The following is a 19,584-nucleotide window of genomic DNA, read 5'->3' as shown; positions in this document are numbered from 1 at the left end:
CGAATGTGTGAGTACATGTAATTAAATGGGATCAGATATTTAGATAATATCAGATAGGTTATGTTTAATGAGTGAGCATAGTTTATCCGAAATGGTGTCCCATATCAAACATGTATGGATATTTAAAATCTAAATTACTCTTTGCATCTATGACGGGTGGTGACCTACTGTTATGCATGTATTTATAGTCAAAGCATTGACAGAATAACCCATTTCATCCATTTAGGATGTTATTTATATTGGTATTGAGCTACTTTAAATCTCAAGAACATTATTGGTTTGCCAAGCACTTTCTGTCCCGGTAAATGATTAAGTCCGTGAATTTTGTATTGTTTTTTTTTCAATAAATTACCTTGTGGGTCCGGAGAGTAGACAAACCGGCATTATTTGCCGCAGTAACTTCAATGTAGTATTCCCTTTCATGCACGCCCTCCGATTTATCGCCATCAATTCCGCCTAGATGTTGTGTGGGACCTCCGGCTGTTTTTAGATCTATTACTGTTGGAATCACTTGGAAATGCTGATGGAAGCAGCCGTGGTATGGAGAACAGTAACAGCTTGGACCTCTGGCATAGTCTGTATAAAATCTTTCACATTCCTCTAGTATCTAGAATTACAAATAGGATCCACATTTATTTCTACATTGTCTAGAACTTGGAGTCAGTCATTGCATTTAAAACTATTTCGAAATGCATGATTGTTAAACGTGATAAGTGCCAAATTCTAAGAACATGTAGTCGTGAAACTTCGTGTGAACACAAAAATAGCTCCCGAAATTGATGCATCATGGCCATAGTTGAATATGAATGTCTAGCCATACAGCTCGATGCTTAAAACAGAAGGGAGAAGAAACTTCAAAATTTAATATTATTTCTTGAAAGAGCAATCGTAATTAAAACCGAGAAATATCTTCTTTGTTTGCCTTATATAATATATAATTTACAAATTTGACACAACTGTCCGATTAGGCCATGCCATTGTCCAAGGCTGTGACGAAGTTCAGATTTAAGTATCCAGTTGTTTCGAAAGATAACATGTGAAAAAGAAATGGACAGTATAATTTATAAATTGTTTTAAAGTAGTATATTTGTTATGGTAAACTTGCGAGTAAAAAAGTGCTCTGTGAAAACTAGGTTTGTGCTTAATACATGTTTATGTATCATTTAGACCATCTGACTTAGATTTAGGAATGACATGTAAATTGATATGTTGTTTATAATCTGGGTGGACTTTTTAAACCTTTGTTATTGAATAGGTAGCTAGGTTTTGCAAACTACGGTTGACGCTTAACAAAACCTAAACCAAAACTGTTTGGCCTAACATACACTTGACCCATGTTGTGGAGATTCGTATGAATGACCATGTACAACGTCTGTTCTACTAAAGTTATCAAATAATCGCCAAGATATTTCGTATAAACCGCTGTGCACGTCGAAAGCTTTCCACTCGATCCTGAAATTCAAGGAAAAGAAATATTGTCGTACAGATCGATAAAAGTGTTTTTGTTGCTGTTATTTAAAACAACATACATAGCGTGAAGACACTAACACACATTTTAATTGAGGACCATCTATTTATTTTGTTTATAGACAACTTAATATATACTAATACACATTCTATTTTATTTCTGTGTTGTTCTTTAGTAAAATAACTGACATGGACATAAACATTCAGTATATCAGGTATTTATATTCTTACGTCATATTAGCAAGCTCTGCTACGTTATGCACACTAATATTTATGATATCCCCTCTTGAAAGCCAAAGGTTTTCAATTACTGGAGGTGAGGTGTCGATCCAGACGGTAGCATTATCTTCAGCATATGCGTCCATTACGTCGTAGCCGCGTAACGTAAATTGTACTTTTTTACCATCAAGTAGTGCTATATTATCAATTTCAATTTGTTGTTGGTTGAATTCGAATTGTGTAACTGCCGTTGATGGTACTTTAGTGGTTTTTCCATCGTAGGTCTCAAGGTAGGCTAGTTCAAACCGCACAATTCCTATAAATATTCATAAAATGCTCTGAGTCGGTCAGCTTCGTACGGCTTTAAACTTATAAGATACAAGTTCATGTGTTCAAATTAAACAAAGATGAAACTATTTTAGTAAAAACAATGAATATAGAAACTGCATAAATACATAAAATACAATGACAAATACAGAGACCAACCATACAGTAAAGTAGACCCTGGTTAGAATCACAAAGATAAAAAAATAACAAAACTAAATGAGGGACACAGAACGACACAAACAACATAGAATGACTGCACCTGGTCAATTTTGAGTTTATTTTGCTCGCACTCGGGCAGGGCCCTTCTAGCGAGAGTTCCGGTAAAATTGTTAGTCATATTAGGCTTTTGGAGCATTGAACACTAAATGTAACCCTGCTTAAAGCTACCCTAGCTCTTTAATGTGCACCATTGTATAGCAATGTCACACTAGAGACCCATTTAGCGCCCCTCCCGAAAGGTAATTCGTAGATTTAAACGTGCGATGAGGAATCGAACCTGCGATACCTGGAATGACAGTCTTGAGTGGAACCATGAACACATGCGTCATAATATGTGTATTACATTTGTTGGCTAACACCTTGGAACAGTATGCAAAACAGGGGTTCAAACCAGATATCGACTACACCATTGTCAAGGCAAGCTTATCCATGAGTTTAAGATAGGTAAGGTGAGAGTGCTCTTGTGGTATTGGTAACCTCCTTTAACTCAAGAGGTTGTGGGTTCGACCCTCACCAGGGGTTCTTTTCTCATGGGTTTTCAAAAAGGACACAATACTTATTTTTGCTCAGCAAACAGACTCGATAGTTCAAGGTTTCGTCATGATCGAGCCAAATTAGTATAAAAAGTTTAAAATAGCAAATACGAGTAATCCTTGCCTTGTATATTTGGAATTCTTTCCCATGTCCTCTCTGACACACCAGCAGTGTCATCTAATTCGAATGGAATGACGGTGGACATATGATCAAATCGACAAAGCCAGCAGAGTTTGTGATGGCGATTATTACTAAATCGGTATGCCCAGTCAACGACTATATATTCCTGATCTTTATTAATCCAGCCGCCCTTGTTTGCGCTTAATACTCTTGTCAAACTGCTTTGATTTAAAGACACGTCAGAGTTACCATCAAAGAAAAATAGTTTCCGTGCCGTTTTGTGATTTCCAGCATGGTCAAAGGCTGTTAATTCAACTGCATATGGACCTGGTTGTTCTAAGGTTATTTCTGCAGACCGCTAAGAAATGAAAGAAATGTAATTGACATTTCGATACTCTTATTATAAGCTAATTAACCGAGCTCGAGTGTTTAGTATTAAACTGCATAGTATTATTATAACACAAGCAGTAAATAGCTTTAATATATTATGTAGGAAAGAAACCTTAGAAAACAGAAATAAATTCATAGTTAAGTACAATCATACTTACAACCGATGACAGCGTTGTAAGTGCTTCTCCAGTTGGCCCATAGTCTTTTCTGAGAATGTTACTATTGCCTTTTACTAAAAGGTAAACTTGTATTTCATATTTGTATATACCAGAGTCTTTATCAGTCCATCCTTCCCAAAAAACTTTTACCTTGTTCTAAATATACAAAACATAAGGTTAATTAATTGGCAAAAAAGCCAAATCTCTTCTGTCTGGATCGCAAATCAGGTAAACTGCACTTGCTGACATTTCTAGATGTTTATATCGAATGTGCTTAAATATAGATTAATTTAAGTAAACCAGTAACGCTTGAATACAACTTACAATGGAACTTAAACAGACATTGTATTTACTGCCTTGGTGCGGTCTGCGAAACAGGAAGGAATTGGAGGTATAAATCAGTTGTCCAATACTTTACCTAACACCAGTCAAAACATTTATCTACAATCGATTGTCTTTTTTTATAATTTAACGGCAAAACACAAATGCATCACAAACAACAACCAAGTTAGATGAAGGATCATCAATAAAAACTATTATAGTAACTATATGTGTATTGATGGACATTTGGGTACCGCCTTACAACGGTCAATAAAATCACTACGGATCTGACTTTGGGCTTAAGTCAGCGAATCGATGAGAGAAAATTGCAAGACAACTGCAGCTTGTCATCAATTGACCGTGATGTTTTATCAATTTTTGAAAAAAACTAAAGCAGCACTCTCTGGTCTGGCAAGTATATTTTTATACTTTTTGATAAAAAAAGTAGAAGTTTGATTAATTCCACTTGGAAGTTGTTCATAACCAAACAACCATAGCAAAATCTGTCTTTAAAAAATGATTGATTTGTTATAAAGTTTGTTTATTAAAAAAGAACAAAAAGATCAATATCAATAGACTTTCCAATGTTAATGTAACCTCGATTACATGCATAAGTAGCTTAACAATATTACAGGAACAAGGTAGTACATTTGCTGACTTACGAAATCGGACAAAAACATACTGTTTGCAAAGAATACTGAATACGCATATTTACCTCTGGTAAAAAGTCTGCCGATGTCCATAAAGGCGAGATGATACAAGAAGAGTTTCTCTCTTTACAATGACTTGGATCAGCCATATCAAATTCAAGTTCCTTTTTATAGCTCTTCTCTATACCATTGACGTAGTAACTTCCATTCATAGGATTATATGTGCGGCCGTCAATTTGTTGGTAGTATATTATACCACCATTTCGTATAAGGACGTTTAAAACTATTCTGAAATAAAGCAAAATCGGTTTTAGAAAATAAAATGCGATCACAAAACACATAGTCATTTAATACTTTTCTCTGGTGAAGTATACTATTTTCTCATTTTCATAGTTAGACAATTATAAGCAAATAAGTTATGCAAGGGAATTAATTATAATGGCAAATATACAAACAACACAATATTTCCTATTTTCAAATGTTTAAATGAGCGCATTGGCCTAACCTGTCACCGTGCAGAAAACCATTGTCTATCAACGAAAGACCAGTTTCGGATATAGGTTTAGATTTCTTTATACTGCAAGATCTATTGAGTCTGCAGTCTTCTTTGGTTACCCATGATGCACTTTCTTGTCCTAAACAATTAAAATGATATTCAGTTATCTTTAATGATCGTTAAAGTGTTGAAGGTAAATTGATATTATATCTGTAAAAGTAAAATAATCTCGTGTATTGAAATACTTGTTCGCCTTACGTTTAGTTTAAAATAAGATGCCTCTAGTCAAAATTCTTTGATATCTTTTAAATCAATACCTACATGCATTACTATGACACCAAACAGAAAAAGTTGAATCTTAACAAAAGAGCTATCGGATGCCTCCTAGCTTGATGTTTCACCACAAACAGTTATCCGTCACTCTGTGGTTGTACTCTGTATTATGATTACTGCCATATTGGTTTTGAGTATTGTCGGAAAATATATCCTAATGCTTTATAGTATTTTTAATGCGTTAAGCAGTCATGATTTAGAAAATGGTTTGAGTACAAATTCCAACATCGTTTGCACTTACAGTACTGGGGTGATTAACGAAAGACATATGTAATTTATTCGTTTTTCATGTTTGTTCACATTCCTTGTAAAAACGTCCAAAAAGGTGAAAATAGTGAAGTGGCATGACAGTTTCCTACCTTCCAGAAGAGTTATTCCATAATGTTATAAACTTAATATTATAAATGCATGTGCATGTGATGAACAACATCTATATAGTGTTGTGGTGTTGTTTTTTTGATATCGGCACAGCTACAACAGGTTATACTACAATTTAAACTCTGTAGCCCAGTAGCCGACAACTTAATGCGATCATGCTAAATGTCTCAAAGACTAATAACGAACAATTTATATATCAATAAGACAACACTGTTCTTACTAATTATTCGTATTCTCTGTTTTTAAAAACATATGAAAGTAATGAAATAATGTTGTTGTTTTTTGAAATACCTGCTTACCTCGCTTACCTCGAAAAACTGAGACCACGACATGCATACTATGCAATCCGAGATTGGTGGCCTCCTCCACAATATAGTTTGGGGCACTTGGAAGTTCTAAAGAATCTATGGCTAACACTTTGATCTGTATTGACATTCGTCCCTTTTCATTCGACCAATTTTTGACAGCGTTTACAATGATGGTATCGCATATCTCATGTTCACATTCTCGTAATTCCAAATCATATTCTAGCAAATCCATCGGGTACTCTTTTGTTGCTAGAAACATGAAAGTAAATCCAATAATAAATCAAATAACTTAAGATAAACTATTTTGTCGAACGTTGTACACTATTTTAATGAACTCCCGCACGCCGTTTCATTATATATCCGTAGATCAACATTTCGAATCGGTACATTTAGTAATATTACATACACAATCATGTCCATTTAGTGCACCCAGTTTACATTAGTTCCTAAGTAAGTTTAGCAAGTTTGAGCAACTGGTAATGTTTGTTGATTGAAGTTTTCAAATCAGTAAAAACAATGGAAACTAGAGCCTACGTTGTTACCAAGCTCAATTACCAACACCAAACGGACATCAACCAAGGGACGTACCACGTTATAAGACGTTATAAGATATTATTAATCAACTATTACTTATTTGACGAGACACAGAGACAATTGTGGTACAAATACCAGACAATTGAAGACATTATATGCCAGAACTCGCACAATATCGACCAAACTCGGCCAATTTCAACAAACCTCGGTTAATATGAGTTTCCGCCGTTTTGACTGGATACTAAACTCGCCTAATATAGGATTGAAGAAATGGGCCATTTTCATTAGCTGTCGAAACTCGCTTAATATGAGAAATATGCTGGAAATTATTTTTTAAGATAGCCATTATGTTTTCTATTTTCCGACTGTTTTGAAACGTTTGTGCTTCGTATAAACCTATTTGGAATACTTGAACCTATTGCATATTTGCACCACTCTGTAAGGTTTAATATTACAGTTGTATTTAACCCGTTTGTGGATTTTACGACTATCGTGATTTTCTACACCGACATAATGGACGACGAAGGTGAAATATTTGACGTTTTGGCAAACGATTTACGAAATAAAGACGAAAAACATGCTTCCGTACAATGTACAGTGCTTTATTCATAAGTATGTGCAATGTCACTTTAAGGATGCATGTCAAGTCTAGAAAAACAGACACCAAGAAGGAATAAGTGATAAATACGGCTTCAATGTGAACTAAAGGTAAGTTATTAGAATGTTTTAACCAAAATGGTAATGGTTGATTAATAAAATACTTATAAAGTAGGTGATTTCATATTGGCCGAGTTATTTGTCATTGATCAGCTGTATTTGCCAATACAGCTAACCTCGGACAAATAACTGGGCCAATATGAAATCATCTAATTAATTACATAAAAATATTAACTAATATTGAAATATCGTTAGAGCAAGATCATTACTACATTCCATATAAGATTCAAACAGAAGGAATTCAAAAAAGAAAAGAAACTTCCTTGGCTTTTTGATACCTATAAGGATAATAGTACACAATTGCTTCCCGTCTGCATCAAGAGTTTCTAGTAAAAAATAACCATGTGAATCGATTTGTTTTTTTATACTATTTTTTGGAAAAATCAAGTATTTGTTAAACTTGGAGCTGTATTTCAAATACATTTTTGAACTTCAAACAAGCTAAAAAATGCTTGAATATGAAAATATTGTGATGGTTTTAACCTTTTGTCAGAGATCTTTCAAATACAGATGAGAATTGATGTTCAGAGTATATAATAATAGAATGTGATTTAACGCCATGCATCGAAGATATATACTAAATATAGCAATGCAATTTGTTTTAAGTTTACATATATTTACATGTAGCACAGTCAATGCCGCCAAAGCCTTTGGCGCATATGCAGTTTGTCTTTCCAATCGCGTCATAAAAGCGATAATAGGTGTCATTGCAAACGCCTGGGTAACATCTGTATCCCCTCACCCAAGAGCAAGTACCTACAATTAAAGTTGCCAGTGTTACTAATGCCACGGAAGAAAAATGTGTTTTGTTAACGGTTTATTAGTTATTAATGCGTCACATCATTGCCTGTCTTTGTCTAAATTTCAAATTTCAAGTTTTTGAAGCCGTAATGAAGGATGATTATTGAATTTTAGCTTGATTATCAGATAAAGAGGCCTTTGGGTAATCATATTACACTTCAAATGTATTGTCATTTCAATGGACAAACATATATCGAACAAATATCATTTGATATAAACTGTTTTGAAATATCAGCTGATGATGAACACGTTTAAAAACAATTTTGACGTAACGTTAAGAATTCTACGAGCGGTGTTTGATTTGAAGCCAGAACATTCACATCAATTCAGTTTAACGTTAAATGTGATGAAATCCTTATACGACAGATGCAAATACAAATCTTGTTTTCATGTAAGGTAAGTGTGATAAATAGAATGCATTCATATGTCATCTATAATCTCTGGAGTCGATTTATTACAACACAATCAACAAAAAGTTTTTTTCATTTACGTAGGCAAATATTGTAGATAAAGCTTCGTCATGGTTGTTAATCTATAGATCACAGTTTAAAAGAGCCTTCTTTATTGTTTCTACTTGTAGGTATTTGCTTTAGCTTGTGAAGCTCACTAAACCTTAAATAATTTATTGAGATAAACTTAAAACATGACAAATCACTGTATGCGCACGGAAGACAAATATCTTTGTTTAAGCACTTATTATAAGAGTAGTTCAGAAGTACCATTCAAACATTATTTATATTCCATCTCATCGATAGCTATATTTTGCTGACCAAATTGAGCAACAAAGTTTTTGATGTCATTGAAAAAAGAAATCAGGTAATTGAATTGATTTTTGTCTTCGCGAACGCAAATTGTGTGTCTATTATGTTACCAACCAATCATTTGTTTTAATAAATTGTTTTATCATTTTAATATAAAATGTTTTATTCAAGAAAGTTATTGTACGTTAAGAGTGTTCAAGAGTGTCCTCCTCGGTCAAGATCACATAAATAGAAAATGAAAATCAGTATCAACAGAAATTATCATTTCTGAACTTATCACTATTTATATGTAAACATATTGATTTGATGATTTCCTAAGAACACACTTTAATATTTTTTATTAATTAGCAAATACGTGTTCTTATTGATTCCATCTCTTCCTTAGATATTTAAAGCTAAATGCAAAATACTCACGTGTACATTGTTTTAGGTCCGGTTGTGCTGTGTATTCATTCCATCCTAATAAGTCCCTGTTGAACTCATTTTGGCAGAACTCACACGTGGCATCATGTGTATTTGAACATCGATGTATATTGCAGAAAGGTATAGTTGAACATGCTGTGATGGAGGAAACATTTACAAGCATAAACGATACATATGAAACAAAACCACACGTTTTCAAATCACTAAAAGCCTTTACCGGACTACTTAATGTGCTATGTTAATTAATTTTCACGTGGATAATAATAAATTGTAGATTAAATTGACTTTAAAGAGAATATAAGTTTCATCAAAACAACAATAAGGAGTATTCAGTTCACACTACAGGTATTTCTGGGATAAGCATTAAGAAACATAACTTCTTATCTGTGTTATTTCCAAAATATTACAATAACACATCTTGACAGTTAATCTGGAAACTTATGCAAAGTGTCTATGATGATACTTTAAAATTATTATGAGTTCAATTCATTAAATACTTCAGACATTATGTTGAATTCCATCTGCTTCCAATGCGTTAAATTCATCAGTTTTTACAATACTCTTCACCATCTGTGTGTGTATAACCATGATCTGCATAAATCACGGTGCACATGCGCATCAGAATTATCTACATGCGACTTGAATTATAGCAAATATAACTTACGTGTTTTTTGCCCTAAATCGGTAGGTATTTACAATTCAAAGTGCAGGTCAAATGTTGATACATTAGTATATATAAGAAAATAGACAGGTTTATTTAAAAAAGAATATCATCTTCGGTATTATTGTTGATTAAACTATTTGTACTGACTTTCAATGCCGATTGCCTGGAAATGACTTTATTACGTGTACACTACATGTTTTTTTTATTTTATTTCAAAATACTATATTTTGCAGATCAATATTTGTATAAAAGTTTAAATGTTAAACCATATTTTCGTTTCAAGATTATTAACAATACATGAGGTCTGTTTCTGCTTGAGGTACATTATATTGTTGCAAATGTTCATAAAAGTTAACGGCAAAAAATGATAATTTACATATTTTGTATCATAAACTTTAATACATACCTTTACATTTGCCGACATCAGTGTTCGGATAGAAGCCTTCATTACAGTTTGCGCATGTATCTGGTGCGACGCACCTTCCCCCACTGTTGGTAATGATCGATCCATTTCTGTAGACCACCCTTCCTTCTTCGTTTAGATTGCAAGAAGAAACATCTCGCTGGCCGCATTTAGCTTTAAGCAGTTACAGGGTGTCATTGTAATAAGAAATTTGCTTTAAACACAAAACAAGCTGAAGAGTACAGATAAACGTATATTCGCGATCAGTTGTATGCATAAGTGCAAACAAATATAACTAACTTAGGCAACATTTGGTCAAGGGTTTAATGTTAACTAGTAAGGTATAGTGCTACGTGCTTCCATATGTATGATTTTATTAATGTGTCACTACAGTCGTCAAGCTCTCACGAATCATTTGTCAAACTACAAATAACCACTATTCTAATGATATTGTGATTAGTTTTTAAGAATCAACCTCATATGAATTCATTGAAAGAATGCAAATTTTGTTATTGTCATTCACACCCGAGAAATTTTGGATAACATTTAGAAATAGATTGAATACAGGACCTTGAAGATTATAACATAGCATGACAGACTAATGAAATGAAAAGAATCTAATACTTTTTAAGCATAGTTCCCACAGGTAGAGTTAGAAAATTGCACTGGCCATTTTGATCAATCATCCATTTTGCAATAGAAACTGATTAACTTTACCATGGACAATAGTTAATGACCAAAATGATATAACGGGTCACTCGGCATAACCTAAACTTCAATTATAGTCTAATGCGTCGTGATATTTTAAGAAACGCAAGTCATTACTGAAAAATTTATTTGATAATGAATTCAATAATAAGTCAATGTATCAATAATAAAATTAACAAATAGGTTCAATCATACAGACAGCAAATGCATTATTGAACGAGACGGTAGCAACTTTAACAGTTCGAAACATGTCAAAAACAAAGAGCCAATGTTCTCAAGTGTACCAGATTGGCATAAAGTGTAAATTAATTTAGGAAGATAACATGTATTCAACCAGAGTATAAGAACAAAATTAGGTACATTTCTTTTTTTCACAAAATTACTTTATATATTAGTAAACATATTCATGTAGCTTTCAACTTACGTAAGTCACAATTGTTTCCGTAATATTTAGGACAGCATATCCTACTTGACGTTGAAACCCTTCTGCAAAACGTTAGACAAAAAGGAATTTATCACTTAAATAAGGAAGAATGAAAATCGTGAAAATACAAAATCGATAGTGTATTGAATACAAGTTAGTGTCAACTTGTTACAAATTAAACATCAATAACATATTTTCAGAGGTTTACTTCAGTACTTCACTAAATACCTCTGGTTTAATTCTTTTCACAATAATGTTATTATGTTTATTTTTATTTCATTATTTAGATTATTTTCGTGTTACTTTATGACGGTACATATCTTTGCAACCTTTTAAGACAAAGGTAGTACTAACTTGTATTTGCAGTTTGAAAAAAGGAGCCAGGTACCAGTACATGTACGTTTTGATTTGTAAACTTGCGTGTAGCAATAGTGGCTTTGTGCAGAAGAACAAGTTCTGCAAATAGTGGTTCTGTAAAAGAAATAAGGCTACAGCCATGTCCGAAGTTTTAGTTTATAGACATATTACAACGTTTGTGAATTATTTGTTTTGAATACAGAAATTCGATTTGGGGAGTCAGAATTAAACGCACTTTATACGATACACTCATAAATATACTTATCTCAACTGTTTAAAGCATGTTCACTTAATGATATACAGGGCATTGTCGAAGTAAAATTGTACTGAATGAACTATTCGTATTCGATCTTTTTTTATTTACAATTATCGCCTAAATATTAGAAAAAAATACGTACATGAATAATCCGAGTATTAAAAATAAAACCTTCATCTTAAAACTGATAAAACAAATATGCTCATGTTAGTCTATCCTATTTAAACCGATGCCACTTCGTACATGGATCGGTAAATACGCCTACTAAATAGCTACACTTGTACGAAATAAACTGATCAAAACCTCTGATTGGATAGCAAGTACTCTTATATAAGATGAAATCAATCTTTCAGATTTCAAATATTGATAAACCGCACGTACAGCCGATTTTTAAAGTTTATGTGTATTAAAATGAACTTTAAATTGAAAGCTTCTACACTATGGCAATATTAATACAGGTGTGTTTTCTACTTCTCTTCTGGAGGGAAGGATTAGCATCGTTTATCCGTTACCAACCAGGAATCGAGTACCTGTACGACCTTGATTCTGTCGCAACGCTGCATGATGTTGATACCTTCAAAACATTCGCAAAGGTATTTACTTCTTTTGGAATGATTGCCATAGTTGGTTTAGATAACGATAAATATTACAGATTTACTCATTAAGTATTCTTACTACCATTTCTATAATTATTATAGGCCTCTTGTCTTATGTTTCATCATCGTATAATATAGTATGTACAATATAGATTATTATTTAATTTCAATTCAATCTCTCCACCAACTACATAATAAAAATAAATAGGACAAAATAAAGTAACGCAAACAAAACGACAGCACACATAAACACCATTTATACACGATATATCATACAGTTCTGTGACAGGGCATATCGGAACTGGTAAAACATTTTCATGGACGTATTCAATTACTTTTTCATACTGTTTATATTTTTATTATAGTTCGTTATCTTCATTAATCTATAAATTGCGGCTAATAAAAAGTATACCGACGATGTATTTATTAGATATGGTAACTGGTATGCAACTTTCATGTGTGTATATTATACGGATTTAGATTATCTTGCAAACGTTTGAACTGCGGACATTGCACAATTTTCAGGTCGGATTTCAATGTATTCGCTACGACGAAAAGGGTCAGGAATTGAAACTGAACGTTTATGAGTTTTCAATTTGCACTGAAAAGACAGAAGGTAAGCGTTGTTGAACGGTGGACATCTTTAGTAAAGAAGCCTGTACTTTTTATACGACAAATCGAATTCAAATCATGCTGATGCGGTTTGCTTTTTCCTCGATCTAGCCCGAGTTTTTCACGCAAAATACAAAAAAATAACATATGATACTTTAATTGTACCTTGAAATAGGACTTTCAATAAAACATAACTATACTGCGTGAGAATTATTTTTATAAAACTGCATTTTACAAATGATCAAATCAGTTTATAAATGATAAATATCTTGAAGATAATTCGAAATTTCATCGTAATGTTTCATTATTTTAAATTTAATTTATTTTGATTACGCATCCTTATAATTTATATCCCACTTGAGACATGCTTTTATCTTTCAAGTCTTCTGACAGCGAGATTTCATTTATTAGTGTTATATATTCAGATAAAGTATCGCTCTGTCTCGTAAATTTAGTAGCATGATTTTTGAAAGTGAAATTTTTCTGACTTTCGAGCACTGAATATGACATACTATAATTGCTGTGGTTAGGTAAAGCAAAAATTTATTTCTAATTCGCGCGGTATGTGTTAACATATATGCTTACAGCACATTTGCTCAAACTCGTGTGATTTGCTTTTAAACTCCTTATGATGCGAAGTCATCAACAGCTAATTGTTTTTCTCACACTCTGTTTCAATTCGGCCAAGTAATAGAAGAGTCAGCGTTTTAAGCTCGGAGTGGTTTCGTGAACAAAACACCGATTTAATAAAATAAGTGTTGACATTGCTTATACGTTCAAACATTTTATTTTTCCCTAAATGATAATACTCGTGGCCAAGGAAACCTTTTGATTATGATTCAATTTGTTACATAGCCATACGCATTAAACGATTTCTAAAAATGTATACAAGTTAATAACAACAACTATATTTTCTTTTAGAATGCGCTGGCCAGAATGAGAACTTCTCAAAATGGTAAGGAATAGTTTGAGTCAAATCGAAGTTTTATCAGTTGATGGTTTCGACGAAAATAGTTTTCCAAATTGATAGATTTTTCCTTTTCCCTCAGACTCACGATGAACATACTATGTGACTTTGGTGGCACATATATATATGTAGTCACCATCATCAAGGCACGTAGTATTTTCACCCGGGAGTCTGAGGGCTATATATATAAACAACATTAGGACGTTTTTCTGATGGATATTAGTTTTTTTTTTTGTTCACATATAAACGTAATGATTTGTTTGCTTTAATAAACTATTGCATTTAGGATAGCGCGTTTTTCGTCACACACATACTGAATAGAAAACAACTTGTTTCTACCAAAATTAAAATCGGCCAATTTATTATTTACGGACCCGAATCATTTTGTGTTTTCTCGACAGAGCGTCCCGCGATATATTTATTATTCAAGTAGAATTTGCTTGTACAAATATAGCTTTCAAAACAATAGTTAACACAAACCAATGTTAACATGATAGGGATCAAAACAATTTTAACATAAAGTAGTTTTTATATACTCGATTAAGCCTGTTTGATAAGCAGATCCATGCGTAATACATTCGAACAATAATAAGGCAAAGAGTAACATACAAAATGAAAATAAGGGAATCCAAAATAGTCTATAAGATAACAGTGTGTGCTAAATATGTAGTTGGAATTTAAAATCAAAGGCTACACAGTTCGATATCGTCACAGTTCTGAGTCTTCCTAGGGAGAAGTGCGCTGAAGAATCTGCAGTATCGCATTAGTTTACACGTGAAATAATTGTTTTAATATTACAAGTGTGAACATAAATACAGTAGAGAAAAGATAAATAATTCACCATCTCTTTTATTATTGTTGAAACGTAATCGTCCATATCCTCATACCTGTTCAACGCAAATGAAAAATAATCGATAATGATACCGTCAAATGTAGATGTACGTCTGTCGCCGTTTGGGTGGCGGAATGGTGAAGTGCCGGTGTGTTTTAGTTACAAAACGTATCACTACGATATACGTCTTGTCTGTGTGTGGTCCCAGTCATATATTTTCAACTTTCTTGACATAAACACACACCTTCGCCAATGGAAGAAGCAAATCTTGATAACAAATACCAACGTTTGTGTAATAGGTGTATTTAACGTTTCTTCTAAAAATAAACTTGGATTGTAATTAATTCACTAAATAACTTGAAAATGTACATGTATACGATTGAAAGTTTGTATATGTATGAACCACCGATATCACCATTCTATACTCCACCAACATAATCATAATCATCAAAAACATTTTAAAACAAAGGACTTTATACTATATCCTACAGGTTTTCTTTTCTGCTGACATCTCGTGGCGAGATATTGAAAATATATCATGACAGCTCAGAAGATCGAAATTTGCTTTCTATTAAACGAGGATTCGCAGATATGTTAGGTTGTAAACTTCATCATAAACACGAGGTAAAGCAGTATTGTTGTATTACTTTAGTTAGTTTTATATGTTTTAAGATTTAGCTTGACAGTTTTTAAAAGGGGCTAGGTAACCCAGTCCTTTTTGCCCAAACTGTTCTGCCCTCATAAATTATTAAATCGTTTTGTTTCGTTCGAAATTTATGAATTGGACTATTATGATAGCCAATAACTTCAGTTAAACTCAAATTAGCTAGGAAAATTTCCATTATAATCAAACTATATTTCCAATTTTATCGCGTACATTTAGGATTGTACTTACACTGTCATACATGTGATGTTCGAATGATTTACGTTTCGTATAGGTAACGCAGGTTTATGCTCCGAAATAATTCATGGACAAAAGCTAACTGCACAAGCTAACTGGCCGAGAGTTCATGTTTAATTTTTGCCAGATCAATAAAAATTACCTTGTATAGGTTTTGTGCCAGTGAAATTAAATGCAAAGCGTAACTTAGAACTGCTTTATTGCAGCTATAATCTCTCTTTTTTTCTCATTCTGTACATTAGCCTGCTTTGCACATCTATATGGTTTATGATGTTCCATTTTCGCTATTTGAAGCTAAGATACGAATTAAATACTAACATTTGAACAGTTTTGCCACATTTTATATCAATAGATCGAACACAAGACCGACGGCATGGGTTGGTCCTACGAAACAACAGAACATGGAAAAGAGGGTATGAAATATTAATGAAGAGTTATCCTAAAACCTCTTCACTGGTAGATTGAACAAAGTTCGTACATAGATGTTAGAAAATGCTATTTTAATGTTTACAAGACCCACACTTATATTTTCAAAGCGTACGATAATATGAATTTATGAGTGCAAACCAAATAATATAACAATAATTTTTTTATTTTTTTTGATATTTGTATATCAAATTGTTTTCATAGGTCACCACATCTCCAATTATTCAGTTCATAAGACACAGGATGGGTATAACATTAGCAAGACTCGCGTGAATTATACACATCCAATAAAAACAGGACCTTCTTCATATCAAAAAGCAAGTATATTTTCATTTTAAAATGCAAGTCATGCTAGTATTTTTGTGAAATTGTACGATTTCACAACGTTTAATGTTTTTGCAAGCAATAAAAAGACCACGGTAGGTAAATGGCACCACTGGATTTAAAATGTTTTGCATTACACTTGAGCAATAATAAATCATTGTTATTAATTGAAAACATGAGGTTGTTGGCTGAGTTCCATTCTTCCTGCTTATGATATCTGAAGTGATATCGCTGGATTAGTTGCCAACTTTACAAATAATTAAAACAAACAGACTTACATGTTATGAACATTTTAGTAAACCAGAAAGACTACAGTTTCGTCTAAAGAGTTAATGTTTAAATAATTTGTACAAATATTTTAGTTCTCAACAAATATGTTCAAATAACGTAATCAGGTGTTTAATTCAAATATTACAATTAAATACGTATTTTGTTACAGAACCTGACTTTACATTCAGAAAGGTCCGTTATTGACAGCGTGAACTTGGAAGAAAACTTGACATTGGATTTTAAACATCATGACAAGTAAACATACAGAATTTTACATTTGTCAGCATGCCATATATTACATGAAGCGGTGGTGTATTCAATTAAAACTTTCTGTGTGGGAATGTAGTGGCGATTGTATACATTTACACCACTTTCATTCATTTTTTATTTACAGCTTTAATCCATACCAAGGAATGAGACCATTGCCGCCGGTGTCCTCATTCACCGACTTCGGTAATTTAACTTTCAGTTAAACAAATATGAAATCATATTGTAACCAGTCAGCAGACATCTGTATCAGATACACAAAATCCCTAAAGTGAATTTATAGCTGCTTGTGTCATCGACGATATGAAATAAACTGTAAATCAATAGGACTTTTGAAACATACTTGCTTTGAAGTGTAGCACGATTGTTTGTATGATTTGTAATATATGAGTATTTTAACGAGCTTAAGACGTGCTTGAAGTTTATTTTGATGTGGTAATAAATTCTACAAACAAATATTTCAACATAATTAAGTTCCAAAAAGTTTAAACAAATATTACTGACAAATTTATTCTGTTTAATTATAGCTTAAGGGCTAAACACAAAAAAGTATATTCATAACCAAAAAAACAATATGAAATGATAATAATAATATGTTCAGTGCATATCACATATGTTAAACTCGTATAATATGCTTCAGACATTCCACATGTGAAGGCGCATTCAAAAGACAGATTGACTTTCACTAGGAAACGAGGTTCAACGAAGCCCACTCAAAGACCTCAAAACATTACAGAAGTAATCACTTCTAATATTCAAGTAAGAAAGGTTTCATTGTTTTTTAACGAAAGTGCAACACTTATGTTTTGCGTAAATGAAAAACAATTCCAATACATGCAAAACACGAATGATGCAAGATTTTCAAGAAAATAAAGTCTACAAAGATTTATAAAAGTGATTTATGACGATACGCAGTATTTATCATCCCTCTTAAGTCAACATTTCTTGCATTGATAGTACTAAAGAAAAAACTCTTTGATATAGGTAATTGGAATAAAGAAAAAAATTACACTTTGACAAACACCTTCATATGTGTAATATATGTGTAGTATATCCTAATTTATGTAGTCAAGTTTTGAACTATGTAACTAGGTCAAATGCTAGAAAAGATTGTGTCACGCAACATCTAACCCAATAGCCATGACTTTCCATGACTTGGTAGGATTGTTTGCCTTATACATTACGAATGTAGTTCTTACCAAACTGTTAATGGAGTTTGCGACTGCCTGAAATAAAAGTTTGTAAATAATTGTTTAACGGATATTCATTGCTATTCTCCCACTCCCATTCTTTGTCACTGTGTGTACGTCTGTCCTTCCATCTGGTACATTTGGAGGATAACAAAACAAACTTCAAATGATATTCCAAAAAAACTTGAAACATAGACAGAAGGCAACATGATCAAATGCAGTGCGCAGAATCATACCAATAGCTTTGGTCATTGCTGAATTATCTCCCATTTTTACAGTATGCATTTAATATAATGAAGCTTCTGTTCATGGCCGTAGATAACAAACTTGAAGGAATTTAAAAAGAAACTTGAATATAATATTGATATCGGATGCCATGAAGGCTGAGAGCGTATGTCAACCGAGCCGTTACTAAAGTAAACAGTACAGATAGGTTAATGTCGTTTATATGAAAATATAACATGGACAGGTCACGTTAGGTAAAAATAGAAAGAAAAGAGCAGAAGTGCAGTGCGCAAGAGCTTTAATATTACGTTATATAATACAAGTCGTCCTCTAAAAACACTTGTTATAAAACATGAATGCATGCATAGTGCATTGTTGCACGAGAATCTATATATAGTTCAGCGACTGATACAAATGTTGACAGTGTTAAGCAGTATGCTAGATTCGCAAATTATATGTGCATATGTCCATTTAAGACGCCACATAACGCGAGAAATCAACATTACAAGGACGACAACATCAATGAAGTTATCAAATCGAGCCTTGAATGTATGAGAAAGGAACCAGAAAAAGGTAGGCTAACCCTCATTGCGTTTACTCAAGTATCTTAATTTCCGCAAATTAACTGTTGCTTTAAGACTCCTATGATTCGTTAATATTTAACTTACTAATCCGTCACTAGATTCATTCAAGCTTTGTCATTACACATGAATTCCATTTATTTTTTTGATTTGAAGATCAAGAATTCCATTCAATGATATTGCATTTCGGCCTCCACTTAGTGCCTAGCAAACGGCCACAACAAGTTGATCATTAGTTTTACGTATTTTGCCAGAAAAAAAGTAGGAGAGAGACAGTATTTTCTTTTAAATAAATAATTATTTAAAAAACTAAATAAACAAGCACAGTAATCGGAAGTTTATGCAAAGACAAGGTTTAATGGCACAGAGTAAACGCCAGACAAACAAAAAAATTACAATCCAGCAACATGGAACAGCAGCACATT

At 32.8% G+C, this 19,584-nt stretch overlaps 2 protein-coding genes across 2 annotated transcripts in view; one reads left to right on the top strand and one right to left on the bottom strand.

Annotated features, from left to right (window-relative positions):
* Positions 1-10,896, bottom strand: part of LOC128235433 (uncharacterized) — a 35,619-nt gene extending 24,723 nt beyond the window's left edge. The window contains exons 1-11 of the mRNA XM_052950254.1: positions 10,890-10,896; positions 10,227-10,397; positions 9,148-9,291; positions 7,793-7,927; positions 5,921-6,169; positions 4,911-5,040; positions 4,471-4,693; positions 2,890-3,244; positions 1,699-2,002; positions 1,326-1,452; positions 353-607 (exon numbers count right to left, since the gene is read on the bottom strand). Of these exons, the coding sequence (XP_052806214.1) occupies positions 353-607; positions 1,326-1,452; positions 1,699-2,002; positions 2,890-3,244; positions 4,471-4,693; positions 4,911-5,040; positions 5,921-6,169; positions 7,793-7,927; positions 9,148-9,291; positions 10,227-10,397; positions 10,890-10,896 (2,100 nt within the window). The remainder of the gene's footprint in view (positions 1-352; positions 608-1,325; positions 1,453-1,698; positions 2,003-2,889; positions 3,245-4,470; positions 4,694-4,910; positions 5,041-5,920; positions 6,170-7,792; positions 7,928-9,147; positions 9,292-10,226; positions 10,398-10,889) is intronic.
* Positions 10,897-12,408: 1,512 nt separating this feature from the next.
* LOC128235432 (uncharacterized) overlaps positions 12,409-19,584 on the top strand; it is a 132,863-nt gene continuing 125,687 nt past the window's right edge. The window contains exons 1-6 of the mRNA XM_052950253.1: positions 12,409-12,561; positions 13,090-13,180; positions 14,098-14,131; positions 17,291-17,349; positions 17,804-17,922; positions 19,055-19,151. Coding sequence (XP_052806213.1) covers positions 12,409-12,561; positions 13,090-13,180; positions 14,098-14,131; positions 17,291-17,349; positions 17,804-17,922; positions 19,055-19,151 — 553 coding nt within the window. The remainder of the gene's footprint in view (positions 12,562-13,089; positions 13,181-14,097; positions 14,132-17,290; positions 17,350-17,803; positions 17,923-19,054; positions 19,152-19,584) is intronic.

Source organism: Mya arenaria, chromosome 5 (assembly GCF_026914265.1).
Source record: "Mya arenaria isolate MELC-2E11 chromosome 5, ASM2691426v1".
NCBI classification, from domain to species: Eukaryota; Metazoa; Mollusca; class Bivalvia; order Myida; family Myidae; genus Mya; species Mya arenaria.
The sequence above is the reverse complement of the archived record's forward strand: the minus strand, read 5'-3'. Positions and strand labels throughout refer to the sequence as shown.